The 20,672-nt window shown below is 40.7% G+C and overlaps 1 protein-coding gene across 1 annotated transcript in view; it reads left to right on the top strand.

The window, feature by feature from the left end:
- The window catches only part of ARFGEF3 (ARFGEF family member 3), a 96,637-nt gene that overhangs the window by 60,809 nt on the left and 15,156 nt on the right, over positions 1-20,672 (top strand). Inside the window, exons 15-30 of the mRNA XM_056343657.1 lie at positions 903-1,010; positions 1,261-1,476; positions 1,733-1,843; positions 3,219-3,369; positions 4,397-4,711; positions 6,246-6,379; positions 7,909-8,054; positions 9,620-9,799; positions 10,180-10,324; positions 11,436-11,558; positions 13,846-13,949; positions 15,508-15,652; positions 18,330-18,458; positions 19,013-19,189; positions 19,761-19,875; positions 20,516-20,618. Coding sequence (XP_056199632.1) covers positions 903-1,010; positions 1,261-1,476; positions 1,733-1,843; positions 3,219-3,369; positions 4,397-4,711; positions 6,246-6,379; positions 7,909-8,054; positions 9,620-9,799; positions 10,180-10,324; positions 11,436-11,558; positions 13,846-13,949; positions 15,508-15,652; positions 18,330-18,458; positions 19,013-19,189; positions 19,761-19,875; positions 20,516-20,618 — 2,402 coding nt within the window. The remainder of the gene's footprint in view (positions 1-902; positions 1,011-1,260; positions 1,477-1,732; positions 1,844-3,218; positions 3,370-4,396; positions 4,712-6,245; positions 6,380-7,908; positions 8,055-9,619; positions 9,800-10,179; positions 10,325-11,435; positions 11,559-13,845; positions 13,950-15,507; positions 15,653-18,329; positions 18,459-19,012; positions 19,190-19,760; positions 19,876-20,515; positions 20,619-20,672) is intronic.

The following is a 20,672-nucleotide window of genomic DNA, read 5'->3' as shown; positions in this document are numbered from 1 at the left end:
ATTTGAGGGGAAAAAAATCAAATTGTATCAGCTGAAAGGCAGCAGGAGGTCTTGATATTGTATTGATATAAAACGCACTATCTGCTTGAACGTGTATACTGTATGACTACAAAGAGATAATTAAAAAAGTGCATGTGGGGAGAACACTGGCTTCAGCTGAGCTATTAACTGGTAATCAAAAGGCACTGCTCTGAAAGTTTTTTGCTAATTGTATTGAGCTCGGTGTTGCTTTTAGCTATTGAGCTGGGAAGCTGAAAGAAACACTTTGGGAAAATAGTAGCCATAAAGTAGGCGGAGAAGAGGCAGGCAGACAGGGGATGCTAGAAGGGAAATCAACCTGATGTCCCTAACATTAAACTCTATGAGAAGCTGGTCATTTGTTGTGTTGGAGAAAGGCTTGTATTTCTTTTCTTGAGATTGAACCTATATAGGTCTACTAAATACCACCTCTAGGACATAGGATCCCAGTGCATCTTGAGGACTAAGACTGAGGTCTGGAAACATCTAGATACAGGATTTAGCAAGATTTGAAAGGTTATACTAAGAAATATGGAAGTTTAAGGGTGTGGGAAGTTCTGAACTCTTAAGAAATACCATGAAATCTTTGCTGAGAGTTCTGTTGACCATACAGCTTTGGGGCAGGGAGGGGTGGGGGACTTTTGAGAGTGGGATATTCCCCCTCTTCAAGAAAACATTGGTTATACTGGGCAAAGCATAAGATGCCACAGCTCATGTTTATGCCAAGGTTTCAGAAGGCTGCCAGAAAAGAGCAGCTGAAAAGCATACCTGAGAAGTCAGGAGTGCTACTACTTACTTGAACAACAAGCCTGTGGAAGATGCTTTCCTTGTATCATCCGTGTGTCAAATAGTAAGTAATCTGTTGGGTTTTAATGTTCTGGCAGATATCGATGGCTTGGGAAGCAGCGCAATTGGTGGCCAATTGATGGCATCTGCTTCAGCTCAATCTCCTCTTTCCCAAAACCGGAAGACAGATGATTCTGTTGTTGCAGGTACTACGACTGTACTACAAGCGTAACTGTATCTACCAGTAGTGGGTTGCTATATACTGTAAGCATATTCAGATAAGTTGTGGTTTAGAACAACAGTTTAAGCATTGAGGGAAGTATATCAGTACATCCTACATGTGAGTTGGTAGTTCGCCGTGCAGAGGACAAAATATGACTTGGTTTTTTACCACTGATGATAGAACTGTTGTTGTGTCGTTTTTCAGTAGTAGTAGTAATACATTTCTCACTCCAGGAGTTGCTTTTGCCCGATACCTTTTAATCGGCTGTTGGAAGAACTTGATTGATACCTTGTCCACGCCACTGACTGGCCGCATGGCAGGCAGCTCCAAGGGACTGGCCTTCATCTTGGGAGCAGAAGGAGCCAAGGAGCAGAACCAAAAGGAGAAGGATTCCATCTGCGTGAGCCTGGATGGACTGAGGAGGGCAGCCAGACTGAGCTGTGCTCTAGGTACTGCTATGTAGGATGTCATGGCAGACTTATCAAATAGGATGGTAACTTTCCTTGAAGGAACTGGGGAGAGAGAAAAGCAGTATCCTGTTCCAGTCTTGAACAGGAACCTGGACTGCAGGACTCCCCATAGAATGCACCTCCCCTACAGCACAGACATATCCAGCCAACTTTCCTTGACACAACCTGTTGCTGAGATTGCATGGGATTGGGGAGGGAATGCTGGTTGAACAGTAATTGTAGTGGTGTTTTACAGGAGTTGCTGCTAACTGTGCATCAGCTCTTGCCCAAATGGCTGCTGCCTCCTGTGTCCAAGAAGAGAAAGAGGAAAAAGAAATCCAAGAGCCTAGTGATACTATAGCTCAAGGTAACTATGTGATTATATTACCTACCTTATTTCACGTTGCCTGCAAAGATGCAACTGGAAAGTACCTTGCTACACATAGAAGGACGGAGAGGAATGCCACTACTGTGCCCCGGTCACTTCTAGGCATATGGGATGTATGTCTAGAGACTTCAGTACGTGTCCTGCTGTCCTAGGTTCTTAACGTTATGTCATACTAATTTCAGTTCCATATCAAATATAATCAGTGGAATAACAAATAAGCTAACAGCATTTTTTGAAATACGCTTTTTTTAAGTCTTGTGATACTAGAACTAGATGGCATGAGGGAATCATTTTTTTGGGTGGTGTTGGTTGGTAATATAAACTGAGTTTGTGTCCCTCTCCCTGTCTTTTGTGTACATCTTTGGTTGTCTTTTTTCATCATCAGATATTTAAAACTATTTCTAAATCACATTAGATGAAGTTGGAATAAAAAAAAATGATACAACATAAAAAGTTTGCATCTCTATACCACTACTTCAAACCCAGTGGAAATCAGTGAAGTCAGCTGCTGTCTCCAATGACTGTTTGGAGAAGCACATAAAATTCCTCTGATGACATCTGATTTCTAATGGCAAGAAGCCCATAATAAAACACCGTGTTGCAGAAATGACCCTGCTTGGCACTTAAATTTGGTGTCTCAGTAGACAAAACAAAACGGAACAGGCCTGAGCACAAACTAGCTTTTGACCGCTCTGCTAGATGAGACTGAAGCTAGTTGGCCAGGCCACACTGAAGCAAAGAGGAGGTGGTAGCGGTGGCTAAAGGCCAACAGATCTGTTCTGTGAAAGCTTGCAAAGCTTCAACATTTGTTTCCACTTAAAACCTAAGCTTTTCAGAGATTCTCAGGAAAAAGAATGAGGTCCAAATGCTTGAAGTTCAGATCAGGATTAGTTTTGCTTTGACAAGAGTATCCATTAACAAAAGCTCTTTGGTGAAACTCTTGTATGGACATAGATGTGAAATCCACAAACTCTTTTTTTTTTTTCTGTAGTGAAAGAGATTTTGCTAAAAATAAATAAATATCCAGCAGCCAGCTCCAAAGAGAGATATGTACTATCACTGGCAATCTGCATCTGTTCTGTGGGCAACAAGATTTGAATTTGGGGGTGGAGGCTGTCAATCTGGCATTGATTTTTTTTCATGCATATCAGATCAATCAAAAGGGATTTTAGTTTTAAAACTGCCTTATGTTTATTAGGAATAAATGGGTTTGTGTGATTAGTTTTTTGTCTAAAATCCACATGCTTATAACTTTTAGACTGTATACGTTTGTCATTGCCCTATATACAAGCCAACGTTTGTTTAAAAAGCTGGAGAAGCTAATGCTGTTTTTTATTTATTTTTCATGCTGCAGTGAAACAGAAAGTGGAGCAGAAACTGGAGCAGATGGGGAAGGTGCAGGGAGTCTGCCTGCACACTGCTCATGTTCTGTGTATGGATGCAGTTCTTAATGTCGGCCTGGAGATGGGAAGCCACAATCAGGACTGTTGGCCTCATGTGTTCAGGTACTCACCAGCTTTCCCAAAAGAAACAGAATTTACGCCATGTTGTCTGGAAGTCGGGGACTGAGAAAAAGAACCTTACTTATTCTGGGAGTGTTCTGTATAAACAGTGTCAGGGTGAGTTCACTGCCAGTATCTGTAGGAGAAGAGACAGTGCTGTTTTCGACTGCTATTCAGAGGCAAAATTAATGCTTAGAAACTTCAAAGTTACCAGAAGACTGTGTCAGACCCAGGAACCTAAAATGGGTTTTTCAGGCACCACCACTAAACTATTTGCTATCTAGGCACATGGGAGACCAAAGGGTGTAAGAAGACAGGTTATCTATGGGTAGTCTGAGAGCTTAGAGATTGTCTGTTTACAGTTTGAGGAAAATGTTCTGTGCATTCAAAGAGGGTCCCCTGTGGAGAGTCGGCCAAGTCACGACAATCACACCAATATGGCTACGTGCCGTGCTCACTTTATTAAACAAACAGGTCATATTTATAACTTAAACCGACCGCTTACCTGACTTTACACACGGGTGATTGGATAAAAGTCTCTGGGCCACGTGGGGGTCCGTGTCGCTGACTGGTGGGCATGCTGCAGGTGCCTGATCAGAGTGTGCTGATTTTGCGGTTCCCAGGGCTTGCGCTGCACCTGGCTTCTTGTTTGTGCATAGCTTGTTTTCCTTCTCCCACTGCTTGTTCCCAGGACTATTTAAAACTGCTCTGCAACTTCAACTAACAGGCCTGGGTTGTCCAACCCAGACAATGGTAACATATGACCTCGGGCCTTTAAAAATCCCTCTACATGCATTGTATCTGGTTCAGACGTAGAAATCGATGCCCGTGAATTGGCAGTGGGTTTCCGTGCAAGCTGGCTTCTCACAGTGATGGGGCTGTGAGGCGGCTGAGAGCTGTACTTGCACTATCCTTCTGACTCGCTTCCGAAGTGCAGACCCAAGCATTTTTTCAGTGACTCTGGTGATTAGTGGGGGGAGGAGTTGTTGTTTTGGGGGTTTTATTAATCTTTTGCTTCTCCTGTTCTCAGGGTGTGCGAGTACATCAGCACGCTGGAGCACACCCACTTCAGTGATGGTGCTCCCCAGCCCTCCCTTACCATCACCAAGTCACAGCAGGCATCTGGAGGGCTGCACCCAGACTCTGAGCCTGGGGAATCCCCCCAGGCGCTGACCTCTGAGCAGGAGACCAGCCTCAGCAGCAATCCTGTCATTCAGCCGGTTTCTATCCAGGAACTCATCAAGGAGAGCAGTAAGGGCAGAGCTTTTGACTTCCGTGGGGGCAGCCTGCTGTGTGGGACCAGTGCTGCCAAGGCTGTTCTCACGCTCTCCACGCAAGCTGACAGGTAAAAGCATTGTAGTCAGGAACCGGAATCCTTGTTCCCAAAACATGACCAAAATGGACCTTTTGTGGTACAGTGTCACCTGATCTTTGTCCATTGCAGCTGCTTGTTTCAGTTGAGTTTCACAAGAGCTGTGTGTGCATCACAACCAGCAGTTCCTAAAAGACCTGAGTTTCTGCATCTCTGCAGTACTTGTCCTGCTGGTACTGGCTGAGTATGTCTGTGCACAACAGTGAATATGCCAAGTAAATCAAATGTATCCTGAGAGGGGTGGATTTGTTGCTTGCATATAAATTAATCTGTTGACAAAATAAGTGGGTGTCTTCTCGTGAGGTACTGAGTGACAAGAACAGTGTCAATTAGAAAGCAGCTGCTTCTGTCAGGACTGTGTGGACAGCTTGTCAGCCTGCCCCAGCATGTCCGGAGGAGGAAGGGCTACCAAGCATGATCACAGAATGGCTAGGTTAAATGTCCCTATAACAGTCCAGTCTGCAGACTATGTTGCAGACTTTCTCACTATTTCTGTTACTCTTTTGGCAGCCCAGGCTAGAATTGAAAATTTCCTGCGTTTGCATGCTTCTAATAACCTTTTTTCTCCAGCTGACATTTTACGTTCTTAATCTCTGCTCATAAGAGGGTGGTAAGTTCAGAGGAAAAAGTAACGCATACTGACACTGCCTGTAGGAATTTGACTGTGCGTGGAAAGTACCTTTTATTCAGAAACATCACAATACAACTTGGTTCTGAGGATTGGAGAATAGCAGTACTGTAATTTTAATGATGCGGGTCTGATTTCTGCACTTTCAGTTCAGTGCAGGCATTAGTAGGACTTGATCCCCAGTCTTCTAGGACTATAGGAAGTTTTTCATGGAAAACAGTGTCAGAAAATCGTCTTTGTGTCAACTTATGGCTGCACCATGTGAAATTTCACTAATCTCTGCGGAAGCCACCTCCTGTGTAAGCATGTTTACTGGTTTAAGGGTGCAGATTTTAACTATTAAGAGCTTATTGCAGCTGAAAATAACAACTCTTGTTTATATTCCAAAATAGCAATTCAGGTACAGTAACTCTAGGTCTAAGACTTGAAGTAATTTGTTTTTTATGCAAGGGGCTGTAACTTCAGATGGCGCAAACTGGTGTAACTCTGAAGTCAATGAAGCTATCATGATCAGTGTTGCGGACTGGGCATATTCTCACTGTTTTTTGATTACTGTTTCACGAACTGCTTATAGCAATTAAGATACAGTAAATGAGGAAGTTTCCTTGAAAAAGTGAATTTTTGGTTGTAATACTGCAGTTGAACCTTGGAAGGGTTCTGGCTGGTCCTACAGCACCCTGCTTTCTACCCTCCAATTAATAAAGCTTCTGGATCAAAGTCTTTCTGTAGCATGTATAAATGAAGAAGTCCTCATTAGCTCAATGTGTCACCAAAGGCAACACATAGTAGCCATGTACAGATAAGGGGGTTTCTCCTACATAAGCTTTTAAGTCTGCATCTCATGAATTTTTCAATTAGATCCTGTTCTTTCACTCACAGGCTCTTTGAAGATGCTGCTGACAAGTTAAACCTGATGGCATTGGCAGGCTTCCTTTACCAGCTCAAGAAGGCTTCTCAGGCCCAGCTTTTCCATTCAGTCACAGATACAGTTGATTACTCCCTAGCAATGCCAGGTAAATTGCCTGAAGATCCCTTACAGAATTCTGTGTTTCATATACAACTGTATTGCTTACAGAAATTGCTTTGTATTCCTACAATTTTAATTTTTCCAATTGAAATTTCAAGGGGTAAATAAAACACAGCACGTAGTCTAGTAAGATCTTTTTCTGTAGGAGTGATTCAAAGTCTTTAGAAAATGTTGAGTGCTTTTTTTGGACAGGGACTGCATCCACACCTGCTATGAAACACTTCAGAGGACATTAATTTGGTTCTTGACTTTGGGGTGTGTTAGTTATCCACAGGTATTTACTCACAGCTCCATTTTAGAGCCTGATCCAGTTAGGGAACTCGGGTGAATGTAGACGTAAGACGGTGGATTTAGGTTAGGCATTTGACAGTGGGATAACCTCAGAAGTGTTCAGGAAATGGGTGATAGCAAACAAAGCACACAAGTGAAGAACATTAAATGAAGCAGTGGGGTTTGTCTTGCTCTTCCCCAGCCAAGTGGAGCATATACCTTACAGTGCAGAGCCTCCAAATTGTCGTTTCCATCACTGTCTCAAATAGAGCAGGATTGGACCCAGAGGAATATATTCGACTGTGGCTGTAGAAGTTACATTAATCATACGGGTTTTGTTCTGTCCTGTAGCAGACATGGATTTTATCTGGTGTATGTCTCCAGTTCAATCAGTTTCGCCTCTGCTTGAAGCACTACTTGTCATTTTCTCCATGTAACACTCCAAGTTGTTCAGTTTTTGCTCTTGCTTGTCTCCAGGCCTCAACATTCATACTTTATTTTTAATATATAGTGAACTTCTTATCAGGTGCATAGTGTTCAATCAACAGTAGTTAGTTATAACGAAATTAAAATTAGGGTACAGCAATTAATTGAATTTTTGTAATATATATTAAAAGTGGTATACCCCCTGATTGCGTCTTTCATTAGAGATAAAGGCACCAGCATATTTTAAATGAGAGAATGAAGTGTCTTTCCAGATGTTGTAAGAGCAATGGAAGATGAATCCCTTTCAATAGGAGATAACAAGTATTACTGGCTGGGGAACAATAAAGTATTTTCTGACATTCTCTGCTTCATATCCTTTGCTTGATAAGAAATACAAAAGGACAAACCAAAACTAAATAATTTGCAGTTTATATTCTTTCCTGTAGATGTCACCAAAGGGTTTTGCAGCTGCTATTGTGGGTCTTAATTATTTAACTCCTTGCTTAATTTTTTTGCTTTACTTCTCCAAGCCCATCCCTTTAAAAAGTTTGCCAAAATAAGATCGCTTAAGAAAAATAAAATGTGTTTAACACATCGTTCTTAAAATTTGGGTCCATCTCCTGGTCTTCTACCTGTAGAGGCATAGGCTGTATTTTAGTTTGATTTATTTTTTTTCTTTTTTTTTTCTCCATCACCCTCCTTGCCTTCGCCCAGACAATACTAATAATTTCTAACCTGATTTATATTCCAATTTAGACATCTAGAGATGGAGGAGCAGCTGTTGTTAGCTTGCATTTATTTTCTTATACTTTCTTGTAGGTGAAGTAAAATCTACCCAGGACAGGAGAAGCGCACTTCACTTGTTCCGACTTGGTGATGCCATGCTCAGAATTGTAAGGAGTAAATCTCGCCCGTTGCTCCATCTCATGCGCTGCTGGAGCCTGGTGGCACCGCACCTTGTAGAGGTAGGAGTTGGGGAGAAAATGGGAATATGTGCAGGAGATAGCAAGGCTGCAAAAGCTGGAGAAGAGAGCTCCTAAAATGCGTATCAACCCTCAACATTGTCAAATCTGGTTACACTCCTGTTGGGTTATTGTATACACTGTCTCAATTATTGTGATACTGCCACTGAGGAGTGCACTTTTAAATAACTGAAATGGGCAGGTCCAGTGACAGCGTGTTGAATTTTTGCAATGTATTTCCTCTGTGGATGTGATGGATGTGATGGAAACCATCCTAAGAGGGTACAAGTAACTTCTCCATCTACCTATTTTCCCAGTCAAGGTCTGTGTCCTTGCAAGTTTTCCTATAAAAGGATACAGGCTCTCTTTTCCCACATAAAGCCAGCTCAACTGAGAGGATGGTGACATTTTTTCCTTTCCTTCTCCTTCCTTGTTACCCCTGGGCAGTGGCATGTCAGTAGCAGCACGTAATGAATTTCAGTCCTAACAAATGACCTTTCCTCAGCCAAACATTCAGTCTTACCTGCTGAAATGCTGGTGTCTTAACTTTTCGGAGTGTTTTGATTTGTATCGTTTGTATGAATAAACGTGCAGTACTTGCTTTCTTTCTGTTGGTGAGGTCATCTGCCCAAGTCTACTGGCAGCATGCTGCTTTGGAGTTTTGAGATGAGCTGTTCAGTAAATTGCCATAGCACTTAATTTCACTGACTCAAGAAATGGGTGGACTATATTACAACAGAGTTTAGACATTGGAGTCTCAGTGGAATCCCTCTAAGTGAAGTAGAAATAGCAGAGAATTATTTTATTGTATGCTTTAACAGCCCTTTATCTTGAAAACTAGTGTCTCGCTTGCCTTTAGATGCCTGAGACCGCTTCAAATGCTTTTCACATACTGAAAATTTCCAACTCTCTTAAGATCCCAAGCCAGTTTAAACTCAAGTACCTTCCATTTTTTTAGAATGCGGGGCTGGTCAGTCTATTTGGTTGACTTCAGTGCAGATGAAGGCATTACTGGGAAGAAGCAGCATCAGGGAAAGGACAGAATTTAGCAAAACCTGCATGGTTGTTCAAAACAGTAAATTTATATCCAGATTCACCGATGGTTTAATTTTTTTAATAGCTCTTCCAAAAGTGATGAGATCCTTCTCACTTTTAAGTTCCATAAATAGCCAAATAAAAACTGACATTTGGTCATGCATAGATAGGTATGGTGAATATATGCAGAAACTACCTTTTTAAAGGGAAAAACGGTCACATGGTAGAAACAAAAGACAACATTTCACACAATTTCTGCTCTGGGGGGTTTATTATTTATTTGTTTTTAGCTCTGCAGTTTTTGAATTGTCAGCAAACCTTCATGCATCTTTGGACTCCAAGCAACTCAGAGTCTCAGTCATCCGTTTCCATGGCAGTACTCTCCCATTTTCATTAGTGGGGTCCCTAGTCACATTAGTCATGAAGCCGTTTTTAGGCTTCAGCAACATAAAGTGCTTATCTCCTTTAAAAGTGTCTCACTAAAAGCAAACTTTTTGCTTGGACAAACTTTAATACTCCTCCTTTCTCTGCAGGCTGCCTGTCATAAGGAGAGGCACGTGTCTCGGAAGGCTGTCTCCTTCATCCATGACATCCTTACTGAAATGCTGACAGACTGGAATGAGCCTTCTCATTTTCACTTTAATGAAGCGCTTTTCCGCCCCTTTGAGCGTATCATGCAGCTAGAGCTGTGTGATGAGGATGTCCAAGACCAGGCAAGTTGGCCCTGATCACGGTGTCTGTATCTGGCCTCCCATGCCCAAAAGGTGGATGCTTTCCAGAGTGCACTTGGTCCACTCAAGAGTGTCTCCCAAGTTCCCTTCAAATGGTGCCTCTTAATCATCTTCAAGGAGTCGGGAAGGTTCTGCCTACCTAAGCCAGCATTGTGGCAAAGCACAAAGACAGTACAACTGGCTTTAGAACAATTAAATAGAACCTCTCTATTATCTAAAAGATAAAATCCTGAATTAGTCTAGACTGACGTATTGACATATGAGAATGTGTTTAAAGCCATCTTCATTCCTTCTGAAGGTCCATCTATATACCAGTTCTGGGGTTTGGTTTTATTTTTTAACCTCTCCTACACTGTCTGCAGGTTGTCACCTCTATAGGAGAGTTGGTGGAAATGTGTTCTACCCAGATCCAGTCAGGATGGAGACCCCTGTTCAGTGCTCTGGAAACAGTGCACAGCAGCAGCAAGTCAGAGGTTAAAGAGTACCTTGTAGGAGAATACTCTGTGGGTAAGGACTTATGTACTGACTGTCTCATGTGTGCTTTTGTTTCCCTGTCTTATTCCTTGGGGACATAATAACTAACTATAACTCCATTTAAACGCCCTACCTGAACAGTGGCACTTAGCAGCGGCACTGCGATACTTCAGGACTGTACTGAAGTATCTGGTTTATTAGTTGGGGTGGGAGGGAAAGCAGAGGTATTGTTCTGACTTTTTATCCTCTAGATTCTGGCAGATGAGTAGAATGAGAAAGAAATGCCTCAAACCTACTGAAATACTTTTGAGCAAAACAGGAGTGCAGGAGTGCTGAGCTTGGCTGGGCACTTGTTACTGTCCTGCTAGAGAAAGAAAAGCATACTGTGTACAACCACCGCGTCTCATGTGGACTGTCTTTCTTAACTATGTGAAACCTATCACTCTTATAGATCAGGGTAACTTAGTGTGATACTCTAGGCAAGTGCTTGTCCAGGCACTTAATCAGAAGGCAGTAAATTTCTAGCACTTTTACAAGGCATGTTTGCTGTAAGAATAATTCTGCATCCCTCCTAGAGGTGTTTGCTTGTATGGAAACTGAGTAGTATGAGAAAATCACTTAAAGCTGTGCTTTTGCCACACTAGAAGGTATTTTGAAATGTTACAGGTCACATGTAAGGGATATGGTTTCCTCCTAAATTTTGTCTTTCAGATCTGTTATGGTCAATGGCTAAATCCAAGTGTATACAGCTTTTGAAGACTGATAATCTGCTTAGGAAAAGCAAGGCTATTCTGTTACTGTACAGTCTGAATAGTTTTCCCACGTGACTGCTGTCATCTTGGCAGTTATCAAAAACTAAACCAGAAACCACCTGAGCTGAAAAGCTCAAACCTGCTCTTACCATTTGGGCAGGCATCAGCTGACACTCTTCATAGATGTAAGGCAGAGGAGGGAGTCTGTATTTCTTCCTGTGAAGGGCTACCAGAGTTGCCTCTGGAGCAAGAGGAGGTTTTACTTCTAAGCTAATTTCTGTCTCTGCCCAGAACAGACGAGATTCTACAGATTCAGTTAAATTGCTGAAAAACTGTTGGAAAATTACCTTTATGGCGGATGGGGAAGAGTTCTCATCTTGTTATTTCCACAGGGAAACGCCAGGCTCCGGTGTTTGATGTCTTTGAAGCATTTCTAAACACAGACAGCATCCAGGTCTTTGCCAACGCTGCCACCAGTTATATTATGTGCCTTATGAAGTTTGTCAAAGGACTGGGTAAATATTTTCATTTTCTTATTATGCTATTAAGTCACGGTGTGTCAAACTTGATCCTGCAGAATAGGAGAATTCAGTCATGTAATACATAGTATGGTAAGGAAGAGAAAGGCAGTCAAGAAATTGAGTCCAGAATACTTTAACAAAATAAAATCAAGACCAAGGGATTATTTCAGGAACATTTTTAATGGTATCAATTCTTCAAGTTATTGTAGCAGCAGAGATGCATCTCACTATTAAATGTCTGCTTCGTTTGATCTTAATTTTCATCAGGACTTGCTTATATTAATTTAAATAATGAAATAAATAATAATAAAAAACCCAACACCAAAACCCAGAATATTGCAGAAATGGGCTGGCACTGTGCAGTGACAGCATGGATTGTCTGCAACAGAACACGGTACGTTTTGCATTCGGTGGTCAAAGCCATATGGCTCCTTTCTAGCCTTGCCCACCGCAGCAGCAGTAGTTTGGCATATGCAGTGCTGAAAACCTGCTGAACCTTCAGTGAGATCATGAGCTTTGCAACTAACAACACTCTGTTCCCATGGTTAGGTGTTCTTTGTTGTGTTACTGAGGGCAGCGGAGACTAGGCATATCAAGTCAAGGTAACCCTGCAGAGTAGTTGTGGTGCTTCACCAGACTTCAGAACAAAAGTAAATGATGTTGGGTCATTCTGCCCCCATGTGTTCCCTGGCTTGCCTTGATCATTAGAATTTGACCCTTTTCACTGAACTGTAGCAATGACTTCTTTTTTTTTTCCCCTTACGTAAATTGCAAAACTTCTAATGAGTGGTAAAATGGGGCTTTTGTGTTTTATATGTGTATTAATGCACAGAGGTATCTAGGTCTGTAAGTGACGGGTTTAATTGAAGCACCTAACTGCAGCAGACCTAGTCTTTAACGTTAGCTCATCTTATTAAGCTGTTTCACCATTGATTTCAATGGGTGCAGAATTCAGCTTGTGGTGACAGACCAGAATTATAGTTATTACTACAAAAGAGAAAAAAAACTTGCATGGCCAGTACCAGTAGAGGGAACTCGTGTTCCTTCTGGAGAACTTAAAAGCCTGTCATATTTCTTTAGGTTTCGTGCTTTCATGAGATAAACTTATCTGCTTTATGGTCACATGTCAAAAAGCAAGATCTTTTTTTTTTGTATTAAAGGCAGTAGGACTTCTGTATAGTCTACTATACATATAGATACTTCAGTACTAGGCAATAACAAATATTTATGTGCATTTATGTGCATTTTAACATAAAACTAAAGGATTCAGACTTCACTGTCTGACTTAGCTGATCTCAATAGTAGACAAGACTTTAAAGTGCATTATGGAGGGAACAGTTAAGGGCATAGAAAAAGCAAATAAATGCAGTCAAAGGAGATAAAGTAGGATTTAATAAAAGGTATTAATATAATCTTGTGGGGTTTATGAGAGGAATAGCTTTTAAGACAATAAAATGTTAATGTATATAGGTATTGAGTAAAGCTTCAGATTTGGCTAAAAAGGAAAAATGGTTTTGAGCCAGATATTCTAGAATGGGCAGAACATTGTCTGAGAGGGGAGGAGAACAGGCTGTGCAGACAGGGAAGATAGTGGAGTGAGTGGAGTTATCCAGGGAGGAGCTCTGCAACAGGACGCCTTGGAACTGACCTGCTTATTTAATACTCTTAGTGAAGCTGACCTAAAAGTAGGAGACTGCTCATGCCACAGAGTTAGTAATACCTGTCACACTGAGACACTAGAGCCTGAGGACATCTTACAGCTGAAACTATGAGACCTTGACATCTGAATTAGTAGAAGGAAATATTGTGGCACAAAACATAAAATGTTGTATTTAAGAAGTAAATAAACTAGAAGGAAAAACTTGTGGTAGAAGCATTTGCCAGGGCACTGGGGTGCAAATGAATAGAAAAAAATGAGTACATTAATTGAGTGAAGGGTGAATTTGAGCAAGTAATTCATACACTTGTGGAAAAAAGTGGGAGTCAATATGACAGATGACTATAAGGTATGATTATAAGAACTCCCAAAGGCTCTACTAAAGAGTTACTAAATAGGCATGTATCTATTAAAGCATTTATTCATATAAAAGTCCATGTATAAACTGTGACCAATATTACTCTTGTTTGTATGAGGGTCATCTGGTTGTCATCTAATAAGATCAAACAAAAGATGTTTTCTGGGTTCTGTTCAGACATTAGGGCACAACTGAATGAAAAAGGAAAACTAATGCTATGTTTGTTTGTCTTCTGTCCTTCCCAATGCTGCCTTTCCTGTCCGCAGGGGAAGTAGATTGTAAGGAGATGGGTGACTGTGTGCCAGGATTAGGATCTGCATCTACAGACTTGTGCCTTCCCGCGCTTGATTACCTCAGGAGATGTTCTCAGGTATAGTGGACAATCTTACACAGGTACTAAGCTGGCCTAGGAAACTGTTCTAAACTCTGGGCTATGCATCAATGGTTAGCTGGTTTGCATGAATACCACAGGATTTGTGGTAAGCCTGATGGTAATAACCTGCACTGCCAGAAGGAAAGTGTGATCTGAAGGAATCTTACACCTTCTAGGGCAGGTAATGTTGGAAAACTTGAGGAGGTAAAAACACTCAGACCCAAGGAGCATGTGGAAAGTGTGAATGTTCAAAACCTAGTAGTGACATATTCAAAGCTACATTCATTCTTATTTAAATAGTTACCATAAACAGTGTTGGGAATGGAGAACAAAAACCCCCGAGAATTCTCAGATCTGAAGAACAGCAACAGGTTACACCCTCTAAAACGCAGCAGCAGCTTATCTGTACCATGAAAACTTATCTGAAGCTCAGGGCAAATCTCTAACAATTAGAATGCTGGAATGCTGGCATGTTTCCTGTAATCTCCTTGCACACATTACGGATTATTATCCAGGGTTATTAGGATAGTTTTTGTCTGATTTTATAATGTTTGTATTTCTGTAGTACCTGGAGGTCTTTTTTTTGGACCCAGGCCATGTTTTTTCTGGGTACAATACAAACGTATAACAAAAGATATCACTGTAGCTGAAAGGACTTAATATCTAAATTCAGAGTAATGGGTGGATTCAGTACACAGGCTGAGAGGAGAAGGAAAGAATAAGGCAGCTCAGAATAATAAGCAGCAGACATATCAAACTGTACTTGTGATCTTGTTCACCTAAAAAAATATAGTTGGATATCTGTGTGTATATCTAATGTATGTTCTATGTATGTGCTATGTGTATCACATCACTCTTCCTCATTCTTACAAACCCCAGTCCACAGTGAGGAAGAAATATTTTCTCCTCTTTTAAAGAAGCAGCCATTTTTATCTGGTTACACCTTTTAACTAGCCAGTAGAAGAAGAAGGATGTTAAAAATAAATCCTGTCTGTATATTGCAAATACATGGTTTAGAAAGGTCTGGTAAAATACTGGTAGCGTCCCAGCTATAGCACAATTCTGCAAAACTTGCATTTGTTATGTAATGGACAACCCAGGCAATGAAGCTCTGAAGTAAACCTGTACAGGTCCTTTTGTCAGTGTTTACTTACTCCTTCAGAGCTCCAAAATTTTCTGTGTACAGCCAGCGGAGCTTTTTAGGTCATAGGTGCAATCAGTAAGTAGTAACATTTGTCTTCAGAAATGAGGAGGGACCACACTCACTTCCCAAGACTGTGTTATTTAAATTGCTTTTCTCCCTCTCTTTCTCCCCCTGACACCCCTTACTTGTAAATGAACAGAAGACTTATGCCTCTAGTTGTTCTTCACTTACACTGTTGCGGAATGAACAGAACAGTTGCTGAGATTATGCTGCTTTTGTAGCTTTTATTTTATTTTACTTACCTATGTTGTATGTGATAGCTTTTACAAACTTTCCCATATATATTTATCTTTTCTTCTCTTTCTTCCCTCCCTGCCCTCCTCCCCACCCCCCTCCCCCTGCCTTCTCAAGTTGTTAGCCAAAATCTATAAAATGCCCTTGAAACCCATCTTCCTCAGTGGCCGGCTGGTTAACTTGCCCCGAAGAGTGCAGGAGCAGTCAGCCAGCAGTGAGGATGGCATTGAGTGCATCCTTTCTGATTTTGATGACGACACTGGTAAGTGCATTAAAAACAGTAAATGTGGAATCAATCAATTGCTTCTTCCACTTGTCACTGTAAATTTTGCCAACTGCTGAAAGCAAAAAGGAAGGTAAAAACTTCATAGTTTATCATATCCCTGCTGTCTACCCACACTCGCATGCACACAGAACTTGAAAGTTCAGGTCATGTCACTTTCTTTACGTTAAAAGATACAGTTCGATAGAAGAAAAATACTGCCCCTCTCTTGAGACAAAATTATATTATTTTAATAGATAATATGTTCATTATCCTGATATGCATAATACAACGAGTTTGTATCTCTGAAAGCTAACACAAAAATACTTTCTGGACTACAGCTGAAGTAAAGTAGTGAAAACCTTTTAAGGTTTATATTGGCAGGTTTTCCTTTAACAGAAAAAATACCACTGTTGAGTAGGAGTTTAGAAAGATAAAGAATAATTGTTTAAATACGGTTCCAAACTTATGTTCTGTGGTCTGTTGAACTAAATGGTGTATTTCTATAGTCCATAGAAAGCACTATGACCTCCAGAAAAACCAGCAGCATTTGTCTCTTGATTATTTGTGTGGCTATGTGGGTTGTGGATTAATCAGGTGCTTGATGAACTAGATCTGTGCAGAGCCAAGCGGTACAGGAATGCAGCCTTACTGCTTCTGGACTAGTGATGGCCCTTCAAAGCAGTATAGATGCTTTTGAATATCTGAACTACTGAGCTGTTCTGACCTGGCCGCCTCTGTGAAGAGCCAGCTCCAACCAGGCAGAAAGCAGGCTGACTCCAATGCCTTTCATTCACATGCCTCAACAGAATGACTTGTGGTACCTGATTTTATATAGGCTGTTCCATCACATGGGTTGTCCTGTTCCACTGCTACCCTGGATAAAGGAGAGAAAAGCTGCTTTCTGAAAAAAGCAAACCGCAAGTCCTAGTGTTGGGCTTTTTTAAAAAAAACAACCAACTCTTACTTTCTTCTTTCTGTTTTCGGTTTTCTTCTGTCTGGAAATTTTAGGATGGTCACCTGGGATGTGGGAGACCCAAGTCACTGAAGTCTCTGCTTTGAGTCAGGCTTGGGACTTGACCAAGGGTCTCCCCATCTGAGGTGAGCACCGCTGCCTGCTGTTCTGAAGTGGCTCTGCCTATTAATGTCTTGCTTGCTCTAAATAAAAATGCCACCCTGCAGCAAAGAAACCTTCTGATTTGGCTCTTGTCAGAGCTAAGCACTGAAACTTTCACCTTATCTTTATTTAGCTGGTAATGGTGTTAGAACATTGCTAGGCAAACTGACTTTATCAAGACAGAAGACAGTGCTTCACCTGGCATTCTAGCGCTGAAAGTCAGTACCAAGATGGGGCAAAATGTTTTAGCCCGCTTTGCCATATGGTGGTGCAGTGTATTTTCATAGTTTGTTTGATTCCATGCCATACTCTTAAAGAGGGTATTTCTAAAAGATACTCAGTTCTTCCAGATTTGAAGATACCCAGATTTCATGCTGAGTGATTGGTGCTGTTCCCTTATCTAGAAATATCATTAAAGTCTGTATGACTTCAAACAATGCCACCATACATACTGGCCTGTGGAAATGGTGTGAATAAATAAATGATGACCCAGTTACTAAGTAATGATTTCGCTGTTTTTTCCTTGATTCTCAGGAAGACTCTTGCAGTCAGTGAATTTAGCACGTCTTAAACAAAGTTCCCTTACAGCCTTTTTTATTGCTTTTGGAACATAATTAGCCAACAAGCATCATGCAGACACAGACTACAGCAGCATGGCTACCAGTGGCAGAGAAAACGGACCAAAATAAAATCCATTTTAGCCTGATAAACCCACAGCCTTTTAAGGAGACTTAGCTCAAGAATAACACTATATATTGCAGGAGCATTATGAGTGTAATACACAAGATGCTTCTAGTCTTTCAGAATATCATGGGGAACTAGCAAGTACTTAAGTGATCTGTGCAAAATTAAAGGGCAGCAGTTCCTAACCATCTTCTATTAAGATGGTATTTAATTCTATTAAAAACTATTTATATCCCATAATATTTTAGGAGATACATGTTTGGTAATGTAGATATGAACTCACAGTACTACCTGTATCCGAACTGCTGTTCTGTAGTTGTCCAGTTCTGCCCTATCCACATTTAATATTCTTCTATCTGTGACCTCTTAACATCTAACGATGACTTGTGAGGCAGCCTGAGGTATTATTGCTGTTCAGTTCTGGGTACCAAATAGAGCCAGTTAAATCCTAGCTAATCACCTTAGGTTCCTTACCTAAAAGCATAATCTAAATGAGTACAATCCATTCTGGGCAGCATGTGCAATGGTAGTGAGATACGTAAAATGTCCCATGCAAAAAAAAACAACAAACAAAACTGAAGATAAAAAGACTGAACTAGTGGAAGTAGTGAACTAAGAAAGAAGACCAGAACAAGGTGTATGTGGAGGAGGAAGGATGGGAAAAAATACAAACTTAATACAAAGAGAAGGAAAAGGAGGCAATTTAAAAAATTGCTGTTGCCCACAACCATTACGCAGCAACAGTGAACACGCAAGAAACCATGATCTTTAAGTTAGTTAATTTCTTAGCCTCTGTCACTTTCTGAGGACAAGTTCCACCTGTGGTCAGTGCAGTATCTCACTCATGATTTTTAATCATTGTTTCCCTACTTGTAGGCCTTATCAATGTCTGGATTATTCTGCTGGAAGAATTAACAACTGCCATATCCAACTGTCCCCGTCAGCACCAGCCTCCTACTTTGGATCTGCTCTTTGAATTGCTGAGGGATGTTGCCAAGACACCTGGTAATGAAAGGGCTTGATAAAACATGAGCTAGCAGAGCCCTAACCCGAACCTCTTAGAATCCAAAACCACTTCTGTAAAGTGTGTTACTGACACTAGAGCTACACAGAGACATTCTCAAATAGAAAGGGATTTTCTTAGAGTATGATTTGTTGTTCCAGTTAGTGAATTGTTCTATGTTGACAAAAGGCGTCTTGTAAAAGTATTGTTGAACATACTCTTAGATTTACTGCACAAATAAAGAGGTGCGGTACTCTATTGATGTCCTAGCCACAGAAAACATTTGCCTGGTGTCCAGGAAATGGAAAAAGAAAATCATGTAATCCTGTAGACCTGCTGGGAAAGACAGCAGGTAAACAGTTGGCTAAATGTTCGTATAATATTACCTCACAACTAAATCCCAAACTGCTTACCTCTCTCATCCCACAAAAAATGTTTCAGAACCTGCTTTCTTTAGCATCATCCCTGGTCTCAAGCTTGGAACAGCTTAGCGAATTTGCTGTGCATGTAGGCTTTGTAAGCAAAAATATACAACCATAATTGTGTTTATTTTAAGGACCAGGATTTGGCATTTATGCAGTTGTACATCTTCTTCTTCCCACGATGTCTCTTTGGCTCCATCGCAGCCATGGTGACCATTCTTACTGGGATGTGGCATCTGCTAATTTCAAGCATGCCATTGGCCTTTCCTGTGAACTTGTAGTGGAGCACATTCAAAATTTCATACACTCAGGTATGTCATTGTACTGTATGTACATACATGTCTACTGACAGTCGTCAGGGGCATGTTACTGAACAGTTACTTGGGGAGATGGTTTCATTGCTTTTGGTTGCTCAAATATAATAGGAGGGCTGAAAATTTCTGTCCATTTGAGGGTTTTTTTTCTTTCTTTATAGGGTTTAGAATTATGGAAAAAGAAAATAAATTGTAAGGTACCTATGGAAGCTACTGAGTCCAGCCTCCTGCTCAGAGCAGGGCTGTCTTCAAAATTAAGTCATCACAGTCTACATTATACTTTCTAAAAGAAGATACTGAGACTTTGATCATAAAGAACTAGACTAGCAGAAACAGGATCTAACAGGATTTCTACAGTACCACTTTAGTCCAGACATTTTATATTGTTAACATCAAAAAGATTGTTCTTATTCCAGTTTGATATGACACGTTTCAAAATTGAACTCCAGTGATAACTGCATAAAAGGAATTTGGTTTTCAAAAGTCTGAATAACAGTAAGTTTAATAAGACTGTTTAATTATAATGAAAAGGCAATTATGTTAAAACCAGTCTGTCTTTTCCTTATAGATATTGGTTATGAAAATATGATCAATACTATGCTGAAAGATCTTTTCAAGTTGCTGGTAGCCTGTGTAGCAGAACCAACAGAAATTATTTCCAGAGTTGGCTGCTCTTGTATCAGGTAACACAGTTTGTTCACTCTGTTAGGATATTAAAAAAAAAAAAAAAAGTCTGTATCTTTGAAGAACTTGTGGACTGCTTACGTCGGTCAATATCTCAAAAGAAGTCTACAATATATCTATCTCTTGTTATTGAAATAATGAATTTTAGACTTTACCAACCTTTTCCTGCTGTTTTCAGTCTGCTTCAGAACCAGTAATTTTAGGCATTACTATGTGTATGATTCCCATAAAAAGCACTCATACATTACTTATATGCAGTCAGTCAATAGTTAATCCTTAGGAAAATAATCAAGGGTCCTTCTGTTGGAATTCACAGGTCTTTAGAGGTAATTAGTACCTTTCCCAGTCTTCAGGTTATTACAATCATAATCAAAATAAGCACTGCATTACATAGTTACACAATATATGGTTCTTGTCATGGCAAGATGACTACTTGAAAGAGGAAAAGCAAAGGAGACAAAAAACCCGTCAATGCTACAGCGTAATTACAAAAATAGGTCAGGGTAACAGCTGAGGAGATTGGATATCATTAGCTAGCTACGGAGTAGGCCTTTTGTTCCATTTTCAACCTTCTCCTGTTACAAGTAAGAATTGTCTAGTTCCTTCTGAACATGGTAACGCTCTCCTGTGTCCTTGCAGGTACGTGTTAGTGACAGCAGGGCCTGTATTTACTGAAGAGATGTGGAGGCTTGCATGTTGTGCCTTGCAGGATGCCTTCTCTGCCACTCTGGAGCCAGTAAAGGTAAACTGCCTTTTTGCTGACAGTCAAAACGTAATCACACTAGTTATAGACTCA

This window comes from Falco biarmicus, chromosome 6, assembly GCF_023638135.1.
Source record: "Falco biarmicus isolate bFalBia1 chromosome 6, bFalBia1.pri, whole genome shotgun sequence".
Taxonomy (NCBI): domain Eukaryota; kingdom Metazoa; phylum Chordata; class Aves; order Falconiformes; family Falconidae; genus Falco; species Falco biarmicus.
This window is presented reverse-complemented; position numbering and strand designations above follow the sequence as displayed.